The sequence below is a fragment of the Euphorbia lathyris genome, chromosome 1 (genome assembly GCF_963576675.1).
Source record: "Euphorbia lathyris chromosome 1, ddEupLath1.1, whole genome shotgun sequence".
In the NCBI taxonomy this organism is placed as follows: domain Eukaryota; kingdom Viridiplantae; phylum Streptophyta; class Magnoliopsida; order Malpighiales; family Euphorbiaceae; genus Euphorbia; species Euphorbia lathyris.
In genome coordinates, this window is record NC_088910.1 from 69,920,288 (window position 1) to 69,948,235 (window position 27,948).

Below are 27,948 nucleotides of genomic sequence, written 5' to 3' on the forward strand. Positions count from 1 at the left end.
ATGTGATAAGTTATAATAAGTCGTTTTTTAAAATGGTGAATAATGATATTCCAGACTCCATAGATCTTAGCTTTCTTGAGTTCATCCTCGTGTGCCACTCTACATCTCTTAGATTTTCTCCCTCTTCAATTGCGGATTGGATTGAAATGGGTTTGTAGGAAGTGGATTTTTGAAAAAAAATTGAAACCGAAAAAGGGTTTGCTGGCCAGAAATAGGATTGAGACAGTAAGGTAGTATATGAAGAGAATGAGATAAGAGTGGTTTCCATGGTTGTGTAGAGAGAGAGGAGGAGGTTTTAGGGCTTATCTTATCATTTGTTTTCTTTTCCTATTTGGCGTTGAACAAAGATGAGGTAATTCAGAAGTGGAAAATTGAAGAGATAGAAAATCTAAGAGCGAGAATATCTAAGACAAAGAACGAAAATTGAAGAGAGAGAATGGAAGAGATAGAAAAAATTTGGTCAAACTCTCATGTTGGCCGTCAGTGACTAGTTAAATGCATTAAATTGTCCAGTCACCCTTACTTGAAGTATATTTTTGTAAGAAAGTGTAATTTAGATATCAATGTGTGAATTAGGATATAGTTCAGATACCATGAGTATAATTTACTCCACTAAAATGTATAATAACAAAACTGCAACCTCAAAAGTCCTAACATTGTGTTCAATCCATGCCAGTTTTAATGCAATTTTATTACATATTTCCACTTGAGGAATTGAAATTCACTTGCAAAATCAAAGATTAAAGAGATAGATCTAAACATACGGTTGGTGGTATCGAGCATGTCCAAGATGTAAAGGTAGCATTTAGAATTTTAATAAAATTTATTATCATCCCGTTCAATTTCAAGTTGAGTAAGAAGATCCCCAGCTAAATCCACATCAAGTAACATACGAGCATAGTGGCTAAAATCACCCTCGACAGTAGCCTTGTCAAGCCGAAGAAGACCCCCTAGACCTTTTGCAATATCTGACAGTATCTGAACATCCCAGTATTCCCAAGGGAGTGAGTAAAGACGAACCCATACCTGAGCATTCGTAGATTTCTCCGTGTAAGGGTCAAAATCCGGTACTCAAGGCTGAAGACGGAAGGAACCAGGTTTGACATTGAGGATTCCCTTGCTTAGAACCAATTCCCCGGTCTCCTGAGAATGCAGTATAACATGAAAATATCCACGACCAATTGAGGTTAACCTCCATGGTTCAGCCAGTCCCCAAGTCGAATTCATGAGACTCTTTAAATCCAACACCTTTCATGGGACATCTCCCTTCGAGAGAACTAGCCAGAGAGCGACACGGCGATCATAAGCTCCTTGTTAAATCCTAATGGATTTGATTCTGCCGATATCAGTTACCTGAGCAGTAGAGATTGGAGGCTTCTAAGCAGTCGATTGAACAATCGAGGAGTTGAAGGTGTCTGTTTCACGTAGGTTGGGATTGAATAGATCTCCAATACCGACATAGTACTCCGGAAAGGGGAGGGGCAGACGAAAGACCCAGCATGAAAGCATTCCTCTTCCAATAATTTCTCTCTCTTAGGGTTAACGAGTTGTGATGGAGCAAAAAAAATTCCTCAACCAGAAGGAGGGTAAAATTAACCCTAGAATTAAACACATCGCATATCCACAAAAGAGATATTACTTCTGCTGAGGAATCTATGTTGCCGCTACCGATCTCGCCAACAATCCTTAAAAAATCCCTAAAATTAGGATCAATTCGGGAAGAGAAAGAAATCACCGATGATGGCAGAGTTGGAGAGAGATGGATGAAGAAAAATGTGAGACCGCTGGAAGGAGAAGTCTCGTGCCTTCGTCGAAGCACAGAGCGATGAAATCGCAAAAGCTTTTTTTCGCCCATTAATTTGTAGATATTCAAATCAGTTTACTTATTATAATCATAATTACTGGATTTTTTTTTTCATTTTTTATTTTTTAACAATGAAATATGGGAAATGAATTAATTAAAACCATTTTCCAAATAATGAACATGATTTAAAAATTGAACTGCCTTACATGAAACTGATTCTAAAAAGGGGTTTAAATTGTACTCCCTTGTTCTATCAAAAAGAGAAGACAAAAAAAGGTAAACCGTTGATATCATTGCAGTTCAAAATCTCAATTGTACAAATTTCAGAATTCTTAAGATTTTATTATGAGTTTGTATACCGCAAAAGTAATTAAACTGAAGAATACCATTGTTTGTTATACAAGTAGTACGATAAGCATAATTAGTATAAGAAATATTGAGTTCCATTATTCATCTATTCAAAAATCTAAATTCGGAAAATTCCAATTGAATTAAGAAATCAGCATATAGCATACCAAAAACAAAGGGATCTGCAATTCTTGATGGAAAGAAATGTGAATGCACAACCGCAACATAAAGGTCACCAATTTTCTTCAAAACTAATGGTTTACCTGTTCATTACGAAAAACTAAGGAAGAATATCCTAAAAAAGGCGACCATGCAAGTAATAGTACCGAAAAGAAGACAGGCTTGCAGTATTTTAGCCCTTTTCCTTTGGCCCAGCAAAGTGAAGTGGCACAGAGCTGCCTCTAAAATAGATTCACCATCCAAAAGGTATACCTAAATAAAGGGGAGAGAATTGCGATGAGGCTTAATTTCATTCCAATGGCATCACCGATTCAAAAAGTTATTATTTAGTATGAGAAATGGATATTCTGGACAGATGGATTCACATACACTTTAAGCAAATTCACGAGGCCACTTAAAAAAAAAGTTGAAAAATTTAATAAATCAATTTAAATGTTTAAGAGGTAAATAAAAAGTTTTCAAAAAAGTAGTGGAACAAATTATTTTTTTAGACAAATACATGAGGGAGGGTAAAGATGTATTAAGCTGAAAAGATAGGATTTCTATTTAAATAATTTATTAGGCTCTATATTTTTACATAACACACTGTTTAATCCTCATATTTTAAAAACATATTGGCACTATTTGGTAAATAACTTTTTGGGATGAAATTAGAGGTTTGAACCACTTTAAAGGTTTTGACTAGTCAAACTTCTAATAGTTGTGTTTGGTGAAGAGATGTTTGAAAGAGTTCGTTGGGTGCAAAAAATTAATTTTGAAAAAGTTGGTTTTAAGAGCTTTTTCAATTTGCTTATTACTCTATCTATTTTAAAGGACATTTTTATCCCTAATTACTACATTTTAACTCCAAAGAAATGTGAATTTTTAAAAAAGAAAATAATAGTTATGTCCTTATTTATCATTTTACATAAACAGCTATTAGCAATCCACTAAGTTTTATCAAACAAGTTTACACAATCCGCTAGTCAAATCAATTAGCCAAATAGATAATCAGCAATCTATTTGCCAAACACGGCTATTGTCTGGTCCTTAACTTTATAGAGGATTAAACTATTAAATTATTCAAATATTTGAGGAACTAAACTATTGAATAGAACAAAAGTTAATGACTAAACATTTTTTTATAGAACATTGTATTTTTAAAATACGAGGACTAAACAGTGTGTTAGGACCCAGACATTCAGACATTGTTATGAAAAAGACGTGCACTATATTTCATGTATCGATCGATTACATGCATCGCCTTAATCTTAGAATTTGACTATACAATGCACATGTAAACTCATATCACACCAAAGAAAAAAATATCAAACGAGAAACGTATTATATCTAATATATCCAGGTTATGTTTGATGGCAGGAAAGTAACATGCGGGAAAATGTTTTCCTAATTTTAGAGTGTTTGTTTGGTTAGGAAAATTAGTTAAAGGAAAACATTATGTCTGTCAATAAGAAAAAAAAAACAGAAAATTACGATACAAAATGTTTTACTGTCTTCAAAAGGACAACATTTTTGTGACCCTTTTTTTTAGTCCCTCCTCCCTCCCCCCCCCCCCCCTTTTTTTTTCGTTCGACTCAACTAACTCATAAACGGTTGGGTAGCAGATTAGTCGGATTGACCCGTTTAACCCATTTAACAAATTATGGAAAAACGAGAAAACAGTAAAAACGTGGGGAAAAATGTGAAAAAGGGGAAAAACATAAAAATCTAGCATATATTTGCGCTTGAACAAAAAATATTCAAATGGCGAGAAATTTACCGGCAAGCTGTTGAGGAGAGCTATTGTAAGAGAAACTTGAAATAGGCATATTAAGTTCTTTTCCAGAACCTTTGGAAGATACGCACTGAAAACATTTGGCCACCGAGGTAGATAAGAACTTAACTGAATTGAATGTGCCATGGAGATAACATCACCAACAAACACAAATGTCCCACCACAGTTTGCAGATTCTGGATGCAGAAAAGAGTTTTTTTCAACTTGCACGCATTCCGGAGCATAAGGGCTTGAATAGGTGATTTCAGCCCATATTATCCCAGGAAACTGGATAGGGCTTAAACAAGATTCATCCTATAGACATTGTCAAAGAATTCATCAGTCGAAGTAAACAGCTTATTAGGTCCATATTAGACTATATAAACAAAGCCACTAGTACTTTGCTTGAAGTGGCTGTTTCTACACATCAAATATTTAACAGTAGTTGCATGCCTACTACATCTATAATACTGCTCCAAAAAATTGAAATTTGAGCAAGGGTGATGAACAAATAACGAGACATTGCTTTAGATAGTCATTACATTTGAAAATTGAAAAATTTACCTGGGAACATAGACAGTTGCTTCCATTGGTTGTTTTTGTAACCCATCCATGACTGCATGTGTTATGCTTGACAACATCCTTGGCATTCAAGCAGTGCCTATTCTCTGTTCTGTTTGAGTAGCCATATCCAATATCATTGTCTAATTCACTCGAATCCGAGCATTTAATGGCTACGAATTCCATAAGATCATCAGGGCAAGCAGATTGATCGTCTACCAAACTAATCTTCCTGCTTTCTTCAACCAAAGAATTAGAGATGCAGTAACTCATTCCACCGTGTACAATGGCCAGGCCTTTATAATTTTCTACATGCTTTGAACCTTGAAGCACCTTATCATTTATTAGAATGGTCATCTCTCCCCATTCTTGTTCATTATGGATTCTTTTACCATCCAATGTCACAATTACATCACCAGGAGATAAATAACCAGACAAAGACGAAGAAAAAGGTACTTCCAAAACCTATTCGCAATGATTAACAAAAATTACACAACTGAAGGAAATAAAAGATCAAACACGTCAAAGTTTGTCAACAAGCATGTTGTGTACCATTAGGCCTTCACCATGCACGTAGAAGGGAAACAAAACCAAGGGCAAGAGGAATACCACCAGTCCACATACTGCACAACACTATGAATATCACAGAAGGATCAGTATTCTTGCATGCCAAAAGTTCTAGCAACCTAATATAAAGAATAATCTTGCCGCACAAGAGTTCATAAAGACTATTGTTCAGGATTTGGGACTTACAATAAATAGCAGAAATGCTTGTTTAGGTGATGAGTTATATGTAAAAGTCATCATCAAAATATGTTCATCTCATTAGAGTACTGGTTGTAACAGCCCATCTAAGTAATAGTTATAAGACAGAAATATGCCTATATGATGAAAATGAAATTTGAGCAACGATAAAGATACACTTGAGTGACTTGGGATCAAGCTCGGAGACTTCTGGTCGCATGTCTTGAACAAAACAAGTACATCCAGAAACACGAGGTGTAAGAGGGAATAAGGAAGACGATGGAAAAAGAAGGGAGTATGGAACCTGACCGTTAAGTACGGAAGATGGCATATGGTTGATGAGAAAATAGACAATGGAAACCGCATCAGTCTAAAAGGCTTTGGGAACCTGCATATGAAACAACAATGCTCGAGCAACTTCTAGTAAGTGATGATTCTTACGTTTAACAACACCGTTTTGCTGAGGGGTAACGATGCAAGAAGTCTATAATGCCATGCTGGGAAAGGCAGGATTGGAAGGTGCTAGATACATATTCTTTAGCATTGTCGCTTCGCAAAATACAAATAGATTTGTTAAATTGGGTGCAAATCTAAGCATGAAAGGCACAAAAGATAGTAAATAATTCTGAACGATATTTCATAGGGTAAAGTCAAGTAACACGAGAATAGTCATCAACAAAAGTTACAAAATAACAAAAACCAAGTTTGGACACAACAGGACATGGACCCCATACATCAGTGTGTAACAAAGAAAATGAAGACTCAACACATTTATTTATCCGCGGAGGATACGAAACTCTATGATGCTTAGCAAATTGACAAGCTTCACACTTAAGAGTAGAATCTCGCGGAAGACTAGGACATAACTTTAGCAAAACGGGAAACGATAGATGACCAAACTAATAGTGAAGTTGCAAAAGGGATGAACTTGCGCAGGCAATGGATCTTGGCACCTGATGATAAGTTGAATCAAGAGCATACAATCCATTTACCATGTTCCCTCTACCAATAATTTGCTTCGTCCCAAAATCCTGAAAAAGACAATGGGTAGGATAGAAAATAACACAACAGTTAAGAGTCTTGGTGAGTTGGCTGACAGATAATAAATTTAGAGGAAAATTGGGTAAGCACAAAACAGATGATAAAGGAACAGGAGATGTTGGGTGAGCTGTTCCTTGTCCAATTATAGAAGCAGTTGAGCCATTGGCTAACATAACAAATGGAAAATTGGTCAAATGTTGAAAAAAGGAAAGAATACCTATGTTGCCGGTCATATGGCCTGTAGCACCAAAGCCAATAACCCAACTACGAGAGGAGGTGGAGAGACATGCAGCATGATTAGCATGATTATCTGTATCAGCCAAAGCAGAGGTGGAGGTTGATGGTTGTTCTACATCGTAAGTTGCAGAGAGTTGCTGAAACCGAGCATACTCATCTACAAAAATAGTGACAGACAGGGTTGGTACAATGCCACCTTGAGTTTTTATATTTGCAGATCTCCTAGGAGCATTCTGTCCCGAGTACTGAAGCGGTTTACCATGCAATTTCCAACAATTTTTCTTAACATACCCTTCTCCCCCACAATGAAAACAAGTACGAAGGGAGCTACAATTGCCACTAGGAATAGTATTGGCTCCATCTCTACGACCAGATCCGACATTGCTTACCAATGGAATGTTTCAGAGGACAATATACCAAAGGTCATGACACCATCCTTACAGACTTTAAGTAAACGAGAATAGACTTCCGCACACGTTAGCTGGGCCCCTAATCCGCGTAGACCAAGGGCGAACACTCATCGTTTACGAAGCGCATATAGTTAGTTTACGGAATGAGGCGTTTAGCTAGGGAGCTAACATCTTAGGTGGTTCATAGAGACAGGAGATCACCCAATGCCTTCCTCAAAGAAAGGGACAGGAGTGTCCCACTAGTCAACAGCTGTGTACGGGCCACATCATACTCAGGACCCAAACCTGCCAAAAAACACTGAACAACAACACGCTCATTCTGTGCTTGCATTTGTATCACATCAGACACAATTGGAAACATACTGTTCTCTTCCTCGTATGCCTGTTTCACTTCAGTGTAATACTGCAAAAGAGAGATTTTTTTGTTCTACACAATAAACCTTTAACAGCAACATATGAAGATGAGACGTATCCTTTTTGTTAGCATACAGAAACTCCAGATATTCCCATAACTCCTTGACAATCTCACAGTGAGTCACAACATCATCAACAGTGGAATCGAGAGTGTTTTGAATTTGATTAAACAATTTATAATCCTCCATTAACCATTTCTTACGAACATCAGCATTTGTTTTAGGCGGTGGATTACTAGTTAAATGGTCTTCTAAATCAGCACTGTTTACAAACCTATGGATAGTGCAATGCTACTGAGTATAGTTTTCACTCCCAATTCATTTTTTATCCGTAATTTTGGAAGAGTCTAGTGTAAGTTTAGTGACAATTTTCTTTTCACTCATTTCTGCCATTAAAATATATATATATATATATTTCTTTTTTACTTTTCACTTTTTTTTTAAATATAATAGTACATTTAAATCAAAATAAAAAAAAACTCTCAAAAGCAGTTTAAAAAAAACTCTCAAAAGCAGTTTAAAAAAAAGCAGTAAAAAAACTCTCAAAAGTAGTTTAAAAAGAAAGAACTCTAAAAGGAGTAAAAAAAGAAAAGAACTCTAAAAGTGAGAAGACCAGTACCAGAAACGCGGTCTAGAAAAGGGACTTCTCCGGACAACGACGAGAACACAGGGTGGCCGGATTTTGGATTCCGACGCCGGGAAGATAAAACAGAGCAGAGTCTGAGGCGTTTCGCCCGAGCGTGTAATGACGGATGCAAAGGATGACGAAGGCGCGTGAGGCCCACACGCTGGTCGGATGGTGGCCGGATTTTGCAGAGCCGCCGATCGGAGGAGGAGAAGAGGAACAGGAGGGGTGGTGAGATAGATTGTTGTAACAAAATACAACCCAAGAGACCCAAGCTCTTCACAGGTACTAATCCTGGGAAATACTACCCAGAAAACAAACCAAACAAAAAAATTCACAGAACCTTAGGCTCTGATACCATGAAACTGTAATTCTGTATTTTATATTTCTCACATCTTCTGTGTTACATACACATATATTTATATACACTAGCTAGTTCTGATATTGCCTAATGACAACGGCATTGAGACACCTTTACCCTACGAGCTGTCTAGACATATAGCAGCCTAGACATACAGCAGCCTAAGTAACATTGGCTAGACTTTGACTAGAGCATACTCTACATTAATTACACATACGAACAAGAATATAAACTTATAAGAAGCATGAAGTAAGCTAAAATAGAGACCAAGTTAAAATATTATTTAATGGTTATCATAGCCAGTTTAGCGGACAAAAATAGACCCTCACCAAAATTGAAGATGACAATTTAGCAGACTAATAAGTGAAAAATTACAAATAGAATGTTTCCAGAAGCAAGGAAGAAAGGATTTAGCCAGACATAAAGAGCAAGAACAAAAACAGGAACAAAAAAAACAATAACTATAAGGTTGAACTAGCTAAAGAGTAAGTTAATAACTACTAGCAACAACTCATCGACAAGACAAGGCTAATAACTAGTTTTTGAATGTGCGTAAAACTTTAGTTTTGCTCCTTGCCTATACAAGAAGCTCCACGCTGAACAAAAAGGGTTGGACTTGGAGCCATTTGATAACTCATTACGGCACTTAAAATTAATAAGTTATTGGTTTGTTTGATAATACCACTTAAAAATTCCAGTTAAGCCAAAAACATCACGAGAATAAGTCAAAATATTCAACTAATATTTTCAATTTTAGTATTTATTATTAATATTTATCAAACAACACTCCATTTAGGGGACGTTTGTTTTGGGGGGTTTCACTAAAGGGTAAGGGGAAGGGAAGGAATGTTGGCGTTTGTTTTATTAAATTCAATCATATTCCATTTACCCTTTTTTAGTTTTGGACCCAAACTCCTCTAATCTCATTACCCAATCCGCTTAAGGTTTTCTATTCCCTTTCCCCTCTACTACCTTACATCTCTATCCTCATAAAATTCTACTCTAGTCTCTATTTTACTTTAAAAAATTTGTTTTGGCCCATAAACTTATTTAACTTTACTTTTTTTTATCCCTCGGTTGATTCTTGTGCTTATTTATATTTACTTTTTTTCCTAAAAAATATTTTTGACCAATTTTTTTTATTTCATCCTATATTCGGTTTTAATATTTATTTTTAATTATTTTAAAATCATTATTTTCTTTTTAAAATGTAACGTTTATGCATTTTCTTTGATTAATTTTATTTCAGCTTACTATATTTCTCCGTCTTTTGATTTTAATAGTTGAAATAATTGATTTTAATAATGTGATTAATTTATTAATGCAGAACATGTATGTATAAAAATTGTTCTTAAAAACAATCTACAAATCTAGTTTATTATCTCCTTTGAACAAAACAACCACAAAGGGAATCAGAGGTATATCATTCTCTTTCCGGAACCGAAACAAACAGACAAGGGAATTCAGGGTCATTCAATTCCTTTCTCCTTGTTTCCCTTCCTTTCTGGATCTCATTCCGTTTCCCCTGCGGGAACCAAACGCCGCTTGATACTTCTAAAATTTATAATATTCAAAAGTTAAAATCCATTACTTGTTTTTTTAGCACTTAATTTTCAGTTTTATCGAAAACCACCTTATTCTAAAAAAATCTTCCTTACTTGCTCCAAAGAAGTATTTCTCTCTGACCGTATTATTGAGCTTCATTTGATTTCTTCCAAAATAACTCTATTTATTTTGTGAAAATTGAGGATTAAAATTGCTAATTTTGTCTTGTAAAAATTTGAGATTGAGTAAGTGAGACGAGCATTCACTAGTAAGCTTTAAGATTGCTAAGTTATAGACTTTATTATTTCCCATAAAATAATCACAAAGAACTCTCAAGTGGTGATCTTGAGGAGAGGAAGTACAACAAAGAGTTGTCAAACATCTATAAATGTATGGCGTATCTCTCTTAAGTATATCTAATCAGCAAAACCACAATAATCTCAAGAGTAGAGAGAACTACGTTAAAAAGAGAGAATAGGATTCAATATGATGTCTAGAATAGATGCAATAGTAAGGGTACAACATAGCTAAGAGGAATATCACTCTAACAATATTGTCTAGGGACATATCCCTCTCTCAGCTAACCACTGGAGTTCTCAAAGCTTCACCTACGTGTCTTGTGCTTCTTTCATTGATATGCTCTCCATATCATTAGCCATGTGAGTTTATCCAAGACAATTGCATTGCCCAAATTACCCTAATCCAAGGATGGGCTATTGCTATCATTGCCCTGTCCTGTCTCATTAGTCTCGTCTCTAGGATGAAAGGTAGAAATGCGCTCTTTATAGTAAACTCGTCCTTTGATATAAAACACTCAGCAAAGAAGTATAAGAACAGAATCAAGAAAGGAATGAACTTGAGAATATAGAAATACTGACTTATATTAAGAATACGCTAATGAACTGATATAAAGTGAGTGACAACTAGGCATAACTCACTCTGAGGGAGATAGCCCCCTCTCACCTCTTCTATAAAGAAGCAGCCCCAAAATAACTAACTTCCACCAATCTCTACTCACAGATCCCTCCCCTTATTTAATATGTCTCCCCTCACTACAGACACACACTCTCTCACAAAGGACAACTAATACTACCCTTACCCGTGTCCCCGGTTTTCCTTCCTTCTCTTATAGACCCTTAATACTTTAGGCCCAGCCTGTGACTACCATCCACCTCCTTGCAAACATTGCCACGCCCCTGAAAGCCTCAAGACTGAACCGAGGAAACTGAGTTTTAATGTTGAGTTTGTCTTCCCAAGTTGCTTCTTCCCCACCCTTGCCCATCCACTAAATTAACCATTGATGTATCTCTTCACCATTCCTGCTGATTTTGCGTGTAACCGGCACCTTTTCTGGTTGCAAAGCATCATCCAACTCAACTTCAAACCCCTTAGGCGGATTTGGCTCAACACGTTGGGGTGTAACGACCTTCTTCAGCATAGAAGCATGAAATAGGGGTTGGAATTTGCGAGTAATTGCAACTCATATGCTACCTCACCAATGCAGTTAAAAACTTGAAAGGGCCCATAAAAGCGAGTTGTTAGCTTCTGATTTATCCCTCATGTGTTTGTTAGCTTCTTTCTTCATCAATTGTTGTGCTTTTACCAAATTGAACTTCAATTGATTGAGAGTCGAAACGATCAAACCGGGAATAGATTGTAGAGGCGTGGGAGGCTTCCTACCATAAACTGCTTCAAACGTCTGACCCTTGTGGGATTGTGAAAGGTGGTGTTATACCAATACTCAGCCCACGACAACCAATTGGGTCACATACGAGGTTGCTCCACTAAAAAACAGCGCAAATAAGTTTCCGAACAACGATTGACGACTTCCATTTTTCCATCGGTCTCTTGGTGATATGTCGAAGATACGTTCAATCTAGTCCCTTGCAAACAAAACAATTCTTTCCAAAATCCAACGATGAAAATCGGACCCCTGTCACTGACAATAGTTCTAGGATGCCATGAGGACAAATAATTTCTTTAACAAACACTTCAACAATTGACTTGGCAGCATATGGGTGTTTTAAGGGGATAAAATGGCGATACTTAAGCGATCTACAACCACCAAAATAGCATTGAGCCTTTTAGATTTTGGCAAGTCCATGATGAAATCCATTGAAATTTCATCCCAAACTACATCAGGAATACTCAGCAACTGTAATAAACATACAGGAGCCAGTGTGGATACCTTAAACCTTTGGCAAACATCAGAACTACGCACATACTCTTGCACATCCCAACCCAATAAACATTGGCTGACAAACGTCTGTAAGTCCCATAGAATCCCGAGTGTCCTCCCGTAGGGGCTAAATAGAACCCTTCCAATACTTTAGGAATGAGGGGGGAGTTTGCTAAATTACAAACCTGTTTTTGTATAGCAAAATTCCTTCCCTCGGGACGAGAATTAATCTGTCTCCAAATTTGACTTGAGTTTTAGCAGATGGTTATCGCTGTCAATTTCTCTAATTAGCTGAGCATCATCTTCCCACCTCGGATAAGAGAGTTGTAACCAGGCCATCTCACCCTCCTCTTGCTGCAGCAATAGAGCATCGGCTACTGTATTTAATTTCCTCGGCCTGTAAAATATTTCAAATTGGTATCCTAACAATTTGGCCACCCAATTTTACTAGTCACAGGTGGTGCTCGAGAAGATGTTTCAAACTCTTCTAATCCGTGAAAACTCTAAATTTCCTCCCTATTAAGCATGTTTGCCAATGCTGAATAACTAGTGTCAACCCCATCATCTCCTTCTCATATGCGAACTTGGCCAAGTTCTTTCCGCCAAAGCCTTGCTGAATTATGCAATGGTCCTAAATTTCTGCATCAAAACGGCTCCAATCCCTCTCCCCGAAGCATCACATTGGTAATGCTAACAACGAAGCGGTGATAAGGGCTTCCTCAAAACTTCAAAGGCTTTCTAAGTCTCAGCATTCCAATATGAGCTCATCCTTCTTAGTCAGGTCGGTAAGAGGCTTAGCTAATTTACCATAATCAACTATAGACTTCCAACAATCCCCCGTCAAACCGAGAAATCTTGTAATTACATGGCCCAAATATTCAACATCTTGACCACCAAATTGGCATTTTTGCAAATTAGCCACAAATTGATTGTCTGCCAACACTTGAAACACTTTTCTAACATCCCTAATGTGTTTTTCCGAGCTGTGACTGAAAATCAGTATATCATCAAAAAAAAATTAATACTAACCTTCGTAGGTATGGTTAGAAAATTTCATTCATTATTGCTTGAAAAGTAGTCGATGCATTCGTTAATCCTATAGGCATGACGAGTTATTCGTAGTGCCCCTTGTGTGCGAAAGGTAATTTTCTCAACATCTTCATCCTTCATCAAATCTTCCAAAAGTAACGAGAACCGAACAGTTCGTCGAGTAATTCATCCACTACAGGAATTGGATACTTGTCCGAAAGAGTGACTTAACACTTTTCTAACATCCCTAATGTGTTTTTCCGAGCTGTGACTGAAAATCAGTATATCATCAAAAAAAAATTAATACTAACCTTCGTAGGTATGGTTAGAAAATTTCATTCATTATTGCTTGAAAAGTAGTCGATGCATTCGTTAATCCGATAGGCATGACGAGTTATTCGTAGTGCCCCTTGTGTGCGAAAGGTAATTTTCTCAACATCTTCATCCTTCATCAAATCTTCCAAAAGTAACGAGAACCGAACAGTTCGTCGAGTAATTCATCCACTACAGGAATTGGATACTTGTCCGAAAGAGTGACTTTGTTTAGTGCACGGTAATCAACACATAACCTACAGGAAACATCCTTCACTAACAGGATCGGGCTAGAATAAGCGCTATTGTTGCTTCTGATCACCCCTTGCTCTAAAAAGTCTTGAACTTGCTTTTGCATTTCATCTTTATGAAGATACGGATAACGGTATGAGCGAACACACACTGGCCCACTTCCGGGAATGAGGTTGATGGCAATTCTCTGAACATTTCAGCAAAACTGTCCAGCAGTTGAGCCACTGTTAAAAAAATTCCTCCCTTCTCCTGCTCTTCCTTGCATCCCAAAGATATTGTCCTATCATTCTCGAGTCATGCTTCTAATGGTGTGAAGTGCAATTACTGCTAGTTCTTGCCCCTTCTAGCTCAATCAATTTGTTGTGCTGCCAAAATCGCATGTGATGTCGTTTGCAATCATGCCAAACTCTCTTAAGATCCTTAGCCACTCAATTCCAAGAATCATGTCTAATATCCCAAATTAGAGACTAGCGCCTTCACCTGACAGTCAAAATTACCCATTGCTAAGTGTATAACAAGGCAATACTCTGAAGTTCAAATCCTGTAGCCATCACCGAGTCAAATAGTGATTTCGGTGCTGACTTCTGCCTTAAGGCCCAGTAAGTTGACTAATTTCTTAGAGATGAAATTGTGGGTAGCACAACTATCATCAGGAATATAGATGGGAATACCCTGAATTGCTCCATTGAATTTAATGCTCTTGAGGTCTTCATCATGCATCTCAGCGAGCCCATTCCATTCGAGCAAATAGCATTCTCCTTTGTCGTCGACGTCGGAGTCTACGTCGTCCCCTGTTGGTTCCCCGTCAGCCAAAATAATCTCACCCTCCTCACTTACACCCCATCATCACCTCACGAGAATTCGCAATTTTCCTTCTTGACAGCGATGTTGGGGACAATATGGTTGTGCACACCTAAAACAGAGCCACTTCCTTTTTCTGTCATCCCACTGTTTCTAGGTAATATGCTTGATTCCCCAATTACGGATTGAGGATGTACTTGTAGAACCCATGGAAGAACGTTCTAGAGTTACTGTTACTATTTGTTTTAATTTCAGGGCTGTTGTAGGATCTTGATTCTGATCCAGCCCATTTGCTGCCCGGGCCCATGAGATCTCTATGTGGAATGAGAGACGTGACTATTTCACCCTCTCTCTTTCACTCCCCAACCACAATCCTAGAATTAACCACGTCGCTACCTCCCCTATTTTTGGATTTTTCTGCATTCTTGCCAATCTCATGGGATTATGCATCCTCAACTTATCTTTATCTCCTCCTTCAAACCCTTAACGAAATATCTGACATATTGCAACTAAAGTTGTCGTGGGATTAAGGAAGCTACATGATCAAATTCTTCAATGAATTCTGCCACTGTTCCCTACTGCTGTAACAGTGCAATTTCTTCATACAGGTTTAAATCCAGATTATTGACGTTGCAATAGTTCCTCCTTGAAAATCTCCCAAGTTAGTTCTTGTGTTGACTATTGAAAAAATGGTGAACCAGTTAATTGTGTGACCATCCATACAAATCTCCTCCATCGAAACTCGCACCTCCATAGGTGTTTGATTGATGCAAAAATAGGTCTCTGCCTGCCCTAATTGCCTAGCCTTTTGGGTCCACTCCATTAAACAGGGGTAACTTCACCCTATACCCTGCCAAAAGAGCATCAACTAAGGGATTGGCCTTGCTGCAATTGTGGGTGGAATTTCCCAACTCAAGTTGCCGCCTCGGACTAGGGGTGGTGTTTTGTCCAACCATTGCTGCATCCTCAGTGGTTAGTTCAGTCGGTTCTGTGCCTGCACTCCGTCCATGAGAAACAGAACCTTCATCATTCAAGGCCTGCTTATCTAATCTCTTCAGCATGTTAGACAACATAGTTGCTATGAAGCACAGAGACGTTCTTCAACAAACGTTTCAACGTTCCCACAAGATGTGGGAAACGGAAACGCGGAAATGTTTTCCGTAATTACATAAAATTTGAAACGCGTTTCCAGAATGTAAACACATTTCTGTGTCAAAATTCAAAAGGCTTGTACCAATTGCGATTCTGAGGAAAAGGAATACTGAAATTGGTTCATATTCAATGGAACGTTTAAACGGTTTAATTGATTTCAAAAGTCACATATATAAACAACTTACCGAATTTAATTTCTCCAATTACTGAATCTTCTTGAGATTGAAATCTATCTCCACTGACTTGAGAAAAAAACGCAGGTATTAACATCTTCTTCTTAATTCTTTAACGCAAACTCTGATTTCTTTTCTTTCATTTCTTCTTCTTCAACTGGTCTGGGAAATCAGAAGACCAAGGCTTGAAGTTCTTCTGCTAGTTGGTTTATTTTCAATTTTTCTCTGTTCTTTTTTTGTGTCTTTTCGGATGCTGTGGTGGGAAGCTTCTGGAATGTTATAGTTGGGCCTTTTATGTTGTTGATAAATATAATTAAGCTGTACTCTTTATTCTTTTTTCATTTTTTTAACATAAAGAATTTAGTTTTAAAGACCATCATGATAAATGTTAAACTTTTATGTTTATTATATTTTTAAATATTTATAAATATACCCCTATATTTTTAATATTTACACGTTTCCCCCATGTTTCCGTTTCCTATGTTTTTTAGAAATTCTGTTTCCGTTTCCGTGCAGCATAGCATAGTTGTTAAAGGCGCAAGGTGCGCTAAGGCGCCAAGGGGTCCTGGAGCCTAGGCTCAAGGTGCAAGTCGCCTTAGAAACATGAGGCGCATAAAAAAAATATATACTCTTTTACTAGTTAAGCATAAACTAAAAAAACACACTTATGACCACACAAACAAAACAAAACCACATAAAAACATAATACTAAATCATAAATGTCAAAAACACCAAATTAAGTTCATACTTCATAGAGACACTAACATATACTTAATGTCTTAACCTAAAATGCCTAACTATAAATAATGCTACTAAGCTAATAATCATTCGTTGTCAATCAAAAAGAACACACAACAAAACCTAATAATCATCATCATCAAGATCATCCTCCAAATTAATATCGTACTCTCCATAGTCTCCTCCACTATCATTTCCATCTTCAATTTTCTCCTCTTCATTTTCATCTTATTTAAATTAAGAGTTAAGATTAATCTTATTTAAGTTAAATTAGTAGTTGAGATTAATCAAAGAGTTAATTTAGAGAAAACTGTAAAAATAAAAAATAAAACCCAAGTAAAAACCGCCAGGCGCACCAGGGTCCAAGCTCCCACACGCATAAGGCGGGAGCCTTTTGTATAGAGCCTCGTTTTCTGGGTTCAAGGCTTAAGACCATGAGCCTTGACTGAGGTGCGCCTTCATAGTTATTAAAGGCGCATGGCGCACTAAGGCGCAAAGGGTCCTGGAGCCATGGCGCATGGCGATGGCGCGCGCCATAGCGAGACAAGGCGCACTTAAAAAAATAAAAATTATAAAAGTATAAAACTAACATAAAACTAAATCATGAAAATATCTTAAGCATAAATAAATTTTAAAATGCAAAATAAACCCCATATTAGAAAACTTTAAAGTTGAATACTAATTCCTAAGTTCTACTCCTAATCAAAACTCTCCAAATCCATCACTCCTCATCATCACTATCACACTCCTCATCTAAGGCATCATCAAACTATCGATCATCAAACTATTGATCATCAAACTGTTGAAGTTGAATTCCCTTTGGCTTCTCTGTTTCTGTTGTTTGAATCCGTTTGATGTGTTTTCTTTCTACTAAACTTCTTCCTCTTTTAATGACTCTGTCTCTTATTCTTCAAATGACTCTGTCTCTTCCTCTTCAAAGAGTCTCTTCGTCTTCTACTTAGTTTAAAACCTATAATCTCCCTCCTTTTTAATACTTTTTGTTAATATAACATGTGTTCCATTCTAGATATATAAAGTAACTACCAAAAAACTGCCCATAACTGCCTCTAACTGCCAAGGCGCGCCTTGGTGCGCCTTTGGCAACTGCCTTTGGCGCAAAATGGCGCACCAGGCGCGCGCCATGGCGATTGCGCCTCGCCATGGGGCTGCCATGGCGCTAAGGCCTGCGCCATGCGCCATAGGCGCGCCTTTAATAACTATGTGCGCCTTTAACAACTATGTTAGACAACTGGACCTTTATCTCTTCCATGGAGATCTGCATCATCGACATGTTTTGCGAAAGCATGGTAACTTGGTTACACATTCCGGTGAGTTGTTTCTCTAACCCTACTATCTTTGCATCTACTGAGTTAAGGAAATGCGACCAAGACACAATCCCCTACATATCCCAGCCTTCTGAAAAATAGCTAAAATGCTCAATACTCACGACCACAGACACTCAACCCTATTTATTAAATCCTAACACTTAACCCTCCTACCCAGCACGTGACTACTTCTTTTGGTGGAAACCGGTCTTAGGACCATGGGTTAAGTGAACTACCCAAAGCCATTTTCCCCTTCAACAACATTGTTAACTTTAGCCCCCGCTTGAAAAATCGTCTTGTCCTCGAGATGAACATGAGAAAATTGAGTTTTGAGGGTGAATTCATTGTGCCAACTAGTCATGAACTTCCTCGTCTCATTGGATAGTCTGAGTAGCCAATATTTGTTCGGGGTCTACAAAATTTGCCAGTTGTACCTCAAAGCCTTCCAGTAGAGCGGGGGGTCAGCGTTTTTGGCTAGTTAGCCTTCTCAGTATTGCCACATGGAAAACCGAGAATCTTGGATTTATCTTGTAATGATAACTTGTAGGCAACTGTCCAACCATTGATTGAACCTAAAAAGGACCATAAAACCTAGCTGCTAACTTTTGATTAATTCTTCTAGCAACTGACTAGTGCCTGTGCCTGACACAACTTTAAAAACACCTAATCACCCTCTTCAAAAGAGACCTCCTGCCTATCTGCTAACTCTGTAACTACCAATTCAACTTTGATTTCTCCCTTCAACCCGTTGATGAAATATTTGATATAGTGCATTTCTGGTTGTCATGGAATACAAAAGGCAACCATCTTGAAGTCCTCTATATACTCTATGACACAACCCGTTTGGGAAAGGGCAGTCAGTTCTTCATATGGGTTTTGCAACTCCAAGTTATTAAACCTCTGCAAAAACTCCTTTATGATTTCCTTATACAACAATGGGGTTCCCCCCTATAGGACCGTGAACCAATTAAAGATTGGTCCGTCCATATAAAATTTGGCCATCAACCTTCATTTCTGGTGAGGTTCGATTGATTCGAAAATACGTTTCCGCCCTCGTTATCCATCCTTTTAGATCATCCCCTTCAGAAGTGGGCAACTTGACCTTGCACACTAATAAAGGTACTTCATTTATGTGTGATGCATTAGTTGTGGGATTAGGAGGCCTCCATGTGCAAATGCTTGTACCCAATGTTTCATTCTGGTCAGAGTTGGTCCAATCTCCTTTGCCATCCCATGTTTCCTTTGCCATCCTGAGTTTCAGAAGCTACTTCCTCTAGTCCATTGGTTTCTTATCCTGTCCACAAAACCAACCAGTGATCTCAGCTTGGAAGTCTTCCAAGGATTGTTGCATAGTGGTGATCCATTATCTGGGAGGTTGGTCATTCGAGTACCCACCCTGTAATGCGAACATAAGTGGCCTCAAATCTTGCTTGAATTTGAAAATCCATTTCGTCGACGATTTGACCATCCGACAAAGCAGACAAATTGATAAAGAACCGTATAAAGAACGAAGCAAAAACCTAGGCCAAGATGTCATTTGGAAGCTTTTTAATCCAGGGATGACATAGAGATAGATAATCAATATGTCTGTAGACCAAGATGTCATTTGAAAGCTAAAACCTAGATGTGATTTTCTTGTAAAGTTGCCATAAATCATGCAATTGTTGGTCTTGATTCATCTCCCATGAAAGAGTAACCCCTCCTTCCAACAATGCACACAAGAATAAAATCCCAGAGAAAAAGAAGCAAGCAAGGCAAAACTTGAAGTTGGAGAATTTTGATAAAAAGTAGCCATCAGTCAACTTAGGATTTACTATTTAGTGCCCATTTTAACTTAAGAATACAGGGTGTATAGCATGTTAGAATTTATGATTTAGAATATTGACATGATATCGTATTTATTGCATTTTGATTTTAAAGTTTACAATTTCTTATACTACAAATATTATCATTCATGGTGGTTCTATATAATTTTATTCTTTTAGCGTGACAGAGAGCAGAGGGCGAGCCTTGGCGCAACGGTAAAACGTTGTTGCCGTGTGACCTGAGGTCACGGGTTCGAGTCTTAGGAGCGGCCTCTTGCCAATTAAATTGGCAAGGGAAGGCTTGCCCCCAATACACCCTTGTGGTGGGACCCCTCCCCGGACCCTCGCTCAGCGGGGACGCGTAATGCGACCGGGCCGCCCTTAGCGTGACAGAGAGCGAGTGGGCCTTTAATAACTATGGTCTTTGCGAAGTGACACTTCTTAAGATCAACCACAAACAGATGGGACTCTAAGTCGTCGTCATTGCCAAGTGTTGCAAGTGTCTCCCATGTAGGCTATGAATCAAAATGTCGTCGAATAATACTAACACATATTTGTGAAAGGACAAAATACCTCAAATATGGTTGGTTGGAAGGTCACCAGACATTTGAGTTTGAATGGCACTACGAGCATTAGTAGTGCTCGTTGTGAGCCAAAACCTAGTCATAATCACATCTGATATCCACATTTGATTTGATGGTACACATTTGAGATCCCATTTCTTGAAATAATGGGCTTGATAGCTCGTCTAATAATTCATCAACTAGAGGTATCAGATATTTGCCTTGCACTCTCACTCGGTTGAGAGCTTTATAGACCAACACAAAGTCTCCAACTTGCACATTTTTTCTTCACTAACAAGAATAGACTCGAATATGCACTAGTACTAGGATGGACAATACCCTGAGCCAACATTTCAAGAACTTGGGATTGAATCTCATCTTTGTGATGGTTTGGGTACCTATGTAGATGAACACACTTCGACCCTTCTCCCAGAAACATATTAACAGCATGTTCAATAATTCTTTTGGGAGCTTATCCTATGGGTTCTTGAAAAACATCTTCAAATTGATGGTACCCATATTTGAGATCCAATTTCTTTAAATAATGGGCTCCATAGCTCGTCTAATAAATCATCCACTACTAGTATCATATATTTGTCTTGCATCGTCACTCGATTGAGAGCTCTATAGTCTAAAATAGAGTCTCCAACTAGCATTGTTTTTCTCCACTAACAAGACTGGACTCGAATATGCACTAGTACTAGGATGGACAATAGGCTAAGCTAACAATTCATGAACTTTACGTTGAATCCCATCTTTGTGATGGTCTGGATATCTATATAGACGCACAGTGACCCTTCTCCCAAAAGTATATTAATTGCATGTCCAATACTTCTTTTGGGAGTTTATCCTATAAGTTCTTGAAAAATATCTCCAAAATTGATTTAGGACCACATTCAGCTCAGGCCCAAGCAATTAATTTGCTCCTTCATATATGCATAAATCATCATGTTATCTCCTAACCGTAGATGTAAGGAAGTAGTTCCCTCTTGCCTCAAAGTAACCCCTGCCATTCAACTAACCTACCATTGTGCCACAATTTCATGCTTCTTGTTCCCTAATTATGCCAAATCCCTCTCGAAGTTCTAAGCTAATCCATACCCAAAACTAAGTCCAAATACCAAGATTAAAGACTCAACACTAAATGCGCATAAGAATGAGAAGTTCCCAATCATCAATTGTACTATTGGGCATCGTTAACAAATATTAACTGCATAACCATCTAAAAATTTAATTGTTACCCCAGAAATTTCGTCAATCTTCATTGAAATGAAATTTTAGGTTTCCCTACGATCTAGACGAATTATAATAGGAATTTCATTAAAGAACCCCTTGAATTTGAGAGTCTTTAAAACCTGAATTGTCATAATCTGCAAAACCAACCTGCTCCAAGACTAGATGCTCTCACTCTGCAGCTTTTTCTTCATCCTCAACCGCCTTAGCCATAATAATCTCATTTCCCATATTTACTTCTTCATCAACCAACAACAATTACCGTAATTTTCGCTTGTAGGCAGAGGCATTCTAGGGTGTAAAGTTGTGTGTACCTGAAGCATAAACACTTCTTTTTTGGTTCACCCCATTCCTTTTGAGGATGCTTTGTTCCTCTTCTTGGTGAAAATTTTGCCTTCGTTGATCAAGATTAGGAACAAAATAAAAAGACTTAGAGGCTTCAGTTCCACTCGGGTAATTGTTTTTAGTCACCCTAACCAATCTTCTCCCACCTCGGCCCATATGCCCACTATCATAGTCATTAAATGTTTATGCATTATGTCACGCAGCCTCTACTTCCCCTATCACCATATAGGGCACCAAAATTTCTGTACATAGTGTTTTGTCAGCCGCCATGCTTAAGCTAAGATAGCTCAATATTTCTAGCCGGTTGCAAAGCTTCAACTCTGGAGGACGAATTGAGAATTTTGACCCAAACCCTAATTTCTTCCATTAGTCCGTTGGTGAAATACCCAACATATTGGAGCTCAGTTTCTTGTAAATAAAGGCAAACACCATTCAAAATCTTGTACATAACCTGCCACTCTTCATGTTTGTTTGAGTGTTGCTAACTCCTCATATGAATTCTACAAGTTCAACCCACTGAAATGTTGTTCAATTAGGGATAAACATTATACAATATGAAGAACCAATGGATGACCCGGCCCTCCATACACACCTCGGCCAGCAAAATCTTCATATCATTGGGAGGGGAAGTTTAGCCTTGTAAAATGTCTATCCCGATGTCCCACAATTTCTCCTCGTTCAAATGTGTCTTCCACCCTTGATGGCAAATCACGCAAAACCGATTCACCCTCTAACATAGGTTGCTTTCTCTTGTGTTCTTTATCCAACCCGTTACTAAAGACCTATGGACATGGACACAAACACGGGAACGGACACCGAAAACATTATTTCTGAAACATAACCTTCATAAAATAGCCTTCAAACAAAAAAATGGGCACGGTGCAAAAAATGCTACTAAAGAGGAGCGTCCAACGAAACTTAGCTAAAAGACTGAGGTCTCCATTTCCTTCCATAATTCTTCTTGCATACCTTGACAAAGCTCTTGAATCTTGGTTTTCATTCCATTCAGCTTAGATTCATCGGCCTCCCATCGAGAAAGAAACTTCCCCACCATTGCCTCCCACAGATCAAACCAAAATGATAGAAAACACAGTTTAAACCACAATAACCTCAAAAGCGGAGAACTGAGTTAAGTAGAGAGAATAGGATGCAATATGATGTCTAGAATAGATTCAATAGGAAGGTTACAACAAAGCTAAAAGGAATACCAATTCAATAAATACTCTAACTAGCTTACTACCCAAGGGCATGCCTTTCTCTCTCAGCAAGCTGGAGATCCCAAAACAACTAAACTAACCATAGACCCCTTCCGCCCAATAAAGCAAGTGCCTACAATTATAGGCTGCTGTCAACCTACCTACCCAAACTGGCACCCAACTAAGCTTCACCACAACAACAACAACAACAAAGCCTTAGTCCCGAAATGATTCGGGGTCGGCTAACATGAACCATCATATAAAACCGTGAAATCAAGTCGTGTCAGCGACACAAATTCGCTCCCTCCACTCCGTCCTATCCACTACCATATTTTCCTCAATTCCCAGTAAACTCATATCACTCTCGATCACCCTCCTCCAAGTTTGCTTAGGTCTTCCCCTACCCCTCACCACTACATCCCTTTGCCACTCTTCGGTTCTCCTAATCGGCGCATCAAGCGCTCTACGTCTCACATGGCCAAACCACCTTAGTCGGTTTTCTCTCATTTTATTCTCAATAGATGTGACCCCTACTTTTGTCCTAATTATTTCATTACTCACCCGATCCTTTCTCGTATGACCACACATCCATCTCAACATACGCATCGCCGCCACCAACTAAGCTTCACCACATATACATATGGTTCTTTGTCTTAAACACTCTCCATACCTTTCTATTGTGCAGGTGAAGCTTATAGGTAACAGTCTGCTTCTCTCGTTGTGCTAGCCAACACGTGTCCCCCCTTTTCTCCTAGAATACATTGTCCATATCTTGGGCATGTAGGATGTAGCATCTAAAATTTGGCCCTTGTCTCGTTCTCTGTCACTTAGAGAAGGGGATTGATTCCTAGGACTGTGTTGTGGAATAATAGATGCCATTGTTTCTATCAGTATTTAAACTATATTGCCTTATTGCTTGAACTGTTTGAATAAATTGCAGTTTATCAATACTCACTATCCATATTTTTATGTTATGGTTGCTCTTTCTATTCTGTTTGGCCTAGTATTTGTTGACTTTTCCAATCAGATATAAATAATGAAATATACGTACATGCTTTATTTTTATGCCTATAATATTGTGGTATTTGATAGTATTAATGAAACCATTTTACTTCTAAGAAATTTACATATTTTACAATTTTTTAAGAAAAAATTGTGCAGCAATAAATTGCAACCGTTATTTATTGTATCCAAAACCTCAATTGCAACCTCTATTTGAATCCATTGTCTAAAAAATTATAAAGCAACAAGTATTACATATAGAACCTTACCAGAGCATTGTGCCATATGCCAGCACAATATACACGAAGGGCATCAAATGGTTGTAGAATCTGCAGTAACTCATAATTGAAAGCTACGAGAGCACCAGGAAAAAGGACTGCCACAAATATGGCTATGTATTCTGTCTGTATGCCCTCACTGCATTTGAATGAAAAAGTGCCTACAGTACCAACCATGAGAATCTAGCCTTCTGCAAATTCAGGTCTGAAGTTTGAGGTTCACAAAATTTTACACATTGCATAAGCACGTGTCAAATTTTTCCATAAAGTACTATAAAATATTGAATTCCGAAGACCAGAATTAAATAGATGGTCTAGTTTTGCAGTAGAATCATGTCAAAAGAAAATTCTCAATCGACTTAAAAGCAGAAATAACTCCTTTTCCATCCTGAACAACAAATTCAACAACTTTTCTTAAGAAGTGACAAAAATGAGCAAATTAATCTGACTTGGGATATAAAAATTCAAATACATCTCAAGCAGCAAAACAATGTCTGGAAAGTATTTCATATTTCTTTGTCTTTTGCCAATGAAATGCAAGGTGCTATATCACAGTCTTACAGATATATATGGTTGGGTAGTAAAGTAAAAAGTCGTTTCTTTGCTTTCCTGAAATATTTGCAAACTCTAGTTCGTTTATATGCACAAAAATCAACATTAAGCTGTCAACCTTACACTCAATACACCCATGGATTGAAAGTGCACCTCATTTACATCTAGGGATGACATAATCAGGCATCTCTCATATCAACAACTATTTTAAATGATGAGAAAAACATATCCAACAAGGAAAGAAGTAAAGCGATGTAAGATGTGACCTGGCGGCAGCAATGGCATGTCCAAATTCATGAACGGATACAGAAATCAAAGTAGAAAGTAATAAATAAGAAGCATCAGCAAGTGATAGCCTCAAAGCATAAACCTGCACCAAAAACAAACAAGTGAAGTACCAGTAAGAATCTGATCAGAAACACATTCGGATCACCACATTATATTATATACAAGAGTATCGAAATTTCAACCCGCGGAGAAAATCCAAACAAGAAGGAACTGAGAACATCTTTGAGCTCTGTGCTTTCACCAAATACATGTACAATAATGCCCAATTCCCAAGCTAGAATCTGTATGCGAGAAAAAATAATATCAACCATAGCACTAAGAACAACAAAGAAGGGAGAAGATGATTGGGGAGGTTAAGAGCGATTGAAATATGAAAGACCAATACCAGAGTAACAATTAACATTGAGGTTAGGGTAAAACCGACCCCAATCGAAAACCAAACTTTGAAAAATCTGGCATGCCTCCTTCCAAAACGAAAAAGGGGACCATTCAAGGCTGAGATTTTATAATCGCAATACCAGCAAGAAATGCTATTTGATAGATAACGAGTACGAGATCCTGAAGTTTGGAGGGGCAGTACACTGTGATTTTGTCCCCTTCCATACCGCCTTACTCGCCTCTCCTCCATCGTCGAGTTGTCGTTGCCGCTGCCTTTCAATCTTAGGGGTGTTTGGTTAGGGATATTTAAACTGGAATCACACTGCTTTATTACCTTTGTTAGTGTTTGGATTTATAAATTTTGACACAGGAATGGAATCACATTCGCCCCTATTATAGGAATCAACTATTCCCTCCTCCTTCCTCTTCAATGAAATTTGATTCTCATTTCCTTAATTGAGAAAAAGAAAAAAAGAAAAAGAAAAAAGAGCCCACTACCTATAACGAAAAAAAAAAAAAAATATATAACTATCCACATATTCTACGGCAGTGGTATACTATATACATTCTTTTTGTTTTTTTTTAAGAAATATAGGATATTCATTTATATAATATAATATAGTATCTTTTAGAATAATAATTTCTATATACTATAATATACTATATTTATTTATATATTAATTTAATTTATAAAATATTTTTATAATTAATTTTTTTAGTTAGCTTATAATTAATGGTTTTCATATTTTATTTATTTATTAAAATTTAAAATTTTTTAATTTTTGTCCAATTTGATTTTGATTCCAATTCCGAAATTTGAACCAAACACTCTTAAAAGTATTTGGATTCCGATTCCGAATTAAACCAAACAAAATAAATAAATAGTCATTCCGATTCTGATTCCGTATCATTCCGATTCCGATTTCAATTCCGATTCCGAAGTTTGAACCAAACGCCCCCTTAGTATTACGTTATCAAACTACTGGCGATATATTAACCAAAACAAAACGGAAAATTACAAAATTGGGTCAAATGAGAGACACATTTACATATTTAACCCATTTACTTAACCTATTATATAGCTAGACTATATTTGTGTGTCTATCTCCCTCCCGTCTGACTTCGCAGATTTCACGATATGCGAAGTCTGCAAAGATAATATTTGGATTATTAGATGATTTCAATTCGCATATTTCTCTATATTCGAAGTCCGAACGTGTTTTTGCAAAGTGGTATATAACAACAACAAGGGATTCCAACATTAAAATCATAACATTATCATAATTTATAACAAGATTGTCACAATAACAACATGAAAATCATAACATTATCAAAATTTACAGCAAGATTGCCACAATAAACTCGTAACAAATCATTTTAAAGTGAACGTGACGAATCTGGACGAAAACTTCTCCCTGTGTTAGAAGTCCACACCTTTTGGGATGAGAAATGGAAGTCCAGACTTTTTGGGATGAATGTGTCTTACGGTACAGAACAAGACTGGCACAATAACTCTTAACTAATCACTTTAAAGTTGAATGTGACCAATCTTGATGGGAATTTCTCCTTATATCAGAAGGAAAGTCATCTCATCTGCATCTGATGACACCGCCTTCTTGCGGGATGTTATGTATTCAACCGATAGGAAAATAGACAAGCCTAGACGTAGCGGAATAATAAAATTTTATCTATTTTATCTATTTCCCTTTTCCAAAATCTGTTAATTGTTATTTCATATAAAGAGAGATAGAATATAATACCTTCGGTAAAGAACTATCTACGGTTGCAAACGAAGTGCCCACAACTTCTTATTATCAATCCGTGAGCAACAAACGTTTTTGTTCAACACAGAAAAATAAAACTAATCAGTAATCAACCTTTAAAGTATAGCAATCGCAATGATTACCTCTAACAGAAATCGATACAAGATCAAAGAGGGAGCAAGAAATAAAGTGAATTAGCCGAGACGAAAGACGGAACGATTCCTCTCCTTCTGTTCTGTGTGTTAGTCGAAATTTATGGGGTTAAGGAGTCTATTTATAGACTTCTCTAAACCCTAATCCCAGTTGTGTTAGGTAATTAAATAATTAGAATCTTATTCGGAATATGATTCCTAATTAGATAATTAAACAAACACTTTACTATTATCTAAATAATAACTAATTATATCTAGATAATTATTATTAATCAAATTAATAATTAATTAATGTTTCAATCACATAAAACTTCTAATTAATATTATCAGATAATCTTTTAATTTAATTGATAACCATAATCAAATTATAATTATTAATCAAATTAATTTATCCCTAAATTAATACAAAT

At 37.3% G+C, this 27,948-nt stretch overlaps 1 protein-coding gene across 3 annotated transcripts; it reads right to left on the bottom strand.

The window, feature by feature from the left end:
• Window positions 1–2,135: 2,135 nt before the first annotated feature.
• LOC136201227 (membrane-bound transcription factor site-2 protease homolog) lies at window positions 2,136–26,087 on the bottom strand. 3 transcript variants are annotated; one of them, XM_065991856.1, is made up of 8 exons: window positions 25,670–26,087; window positions 25,428–25,526; window positions 25,224–25,327; window positions 24,397–24,544; window positions 5,199–5,279; window positions 4,650–5,111; window positions 4,092–4,400; window positions 2,136–2,584 (listed from the first exon to the last, which is right to left on the bottom strand). In XM_065991856.1, the coding sequence occupies exons 1-8, from the start codon at window positions 25,871–25,873 to the stop codon at window positions 2,423–2,425; spliced, it is 1,569 nt and encodes a 522-aa protein (XP_065847928.1). In that variant the 5' UTR covers window positions 25,874–26,087; the 3' UTR covers window positions 2,136–2,422. The 3 variants fall into 3 exon arrangements, with proteins under 3 accessions (XP_065847928.1, XP_065847936.1, XP_065847923.1); XM_065991851.1 differs by having other exon boundaries at window positions 2,137–2,584; window positions 25,631–26,086; XM_065991864.1 differs by lacking the exon at window positions 5,199–5,279 and having other exon boundaries at window positions 25,631–26,087.
• Between the last annotated feature and the right edge of the window lie 1,861 nt (window positions 26,088–27,948).

What these genes read in the sequence shown, in the direction of transcription:
- LOC136201227 (XM_065991851.1), bottom strand. Translation starts at nt 25,873, where the DNA reads ATGGAGGAGAGGCGAGTAAGGCGGTATGGAAGGGGACAAAATCACAGT. An exon ending in CATGCCATTGCTGCCGCCAG is followed by an intron (nt 24,545 to 25,223) that starts GTCACATCTTAC and finishes ATTCAAATGCAG; the next exon opens with TGAGGGCATACAGACAGAAT. An exon ending in GCAACTGTCTATGTTCCCAG is followed by an intron (nt 4,401 to 4,649) that starts GTAAATTTTTCA and finishes CAATGTCTATAG; the next exon opens with GATGAATCTTGTTTAAGCCC.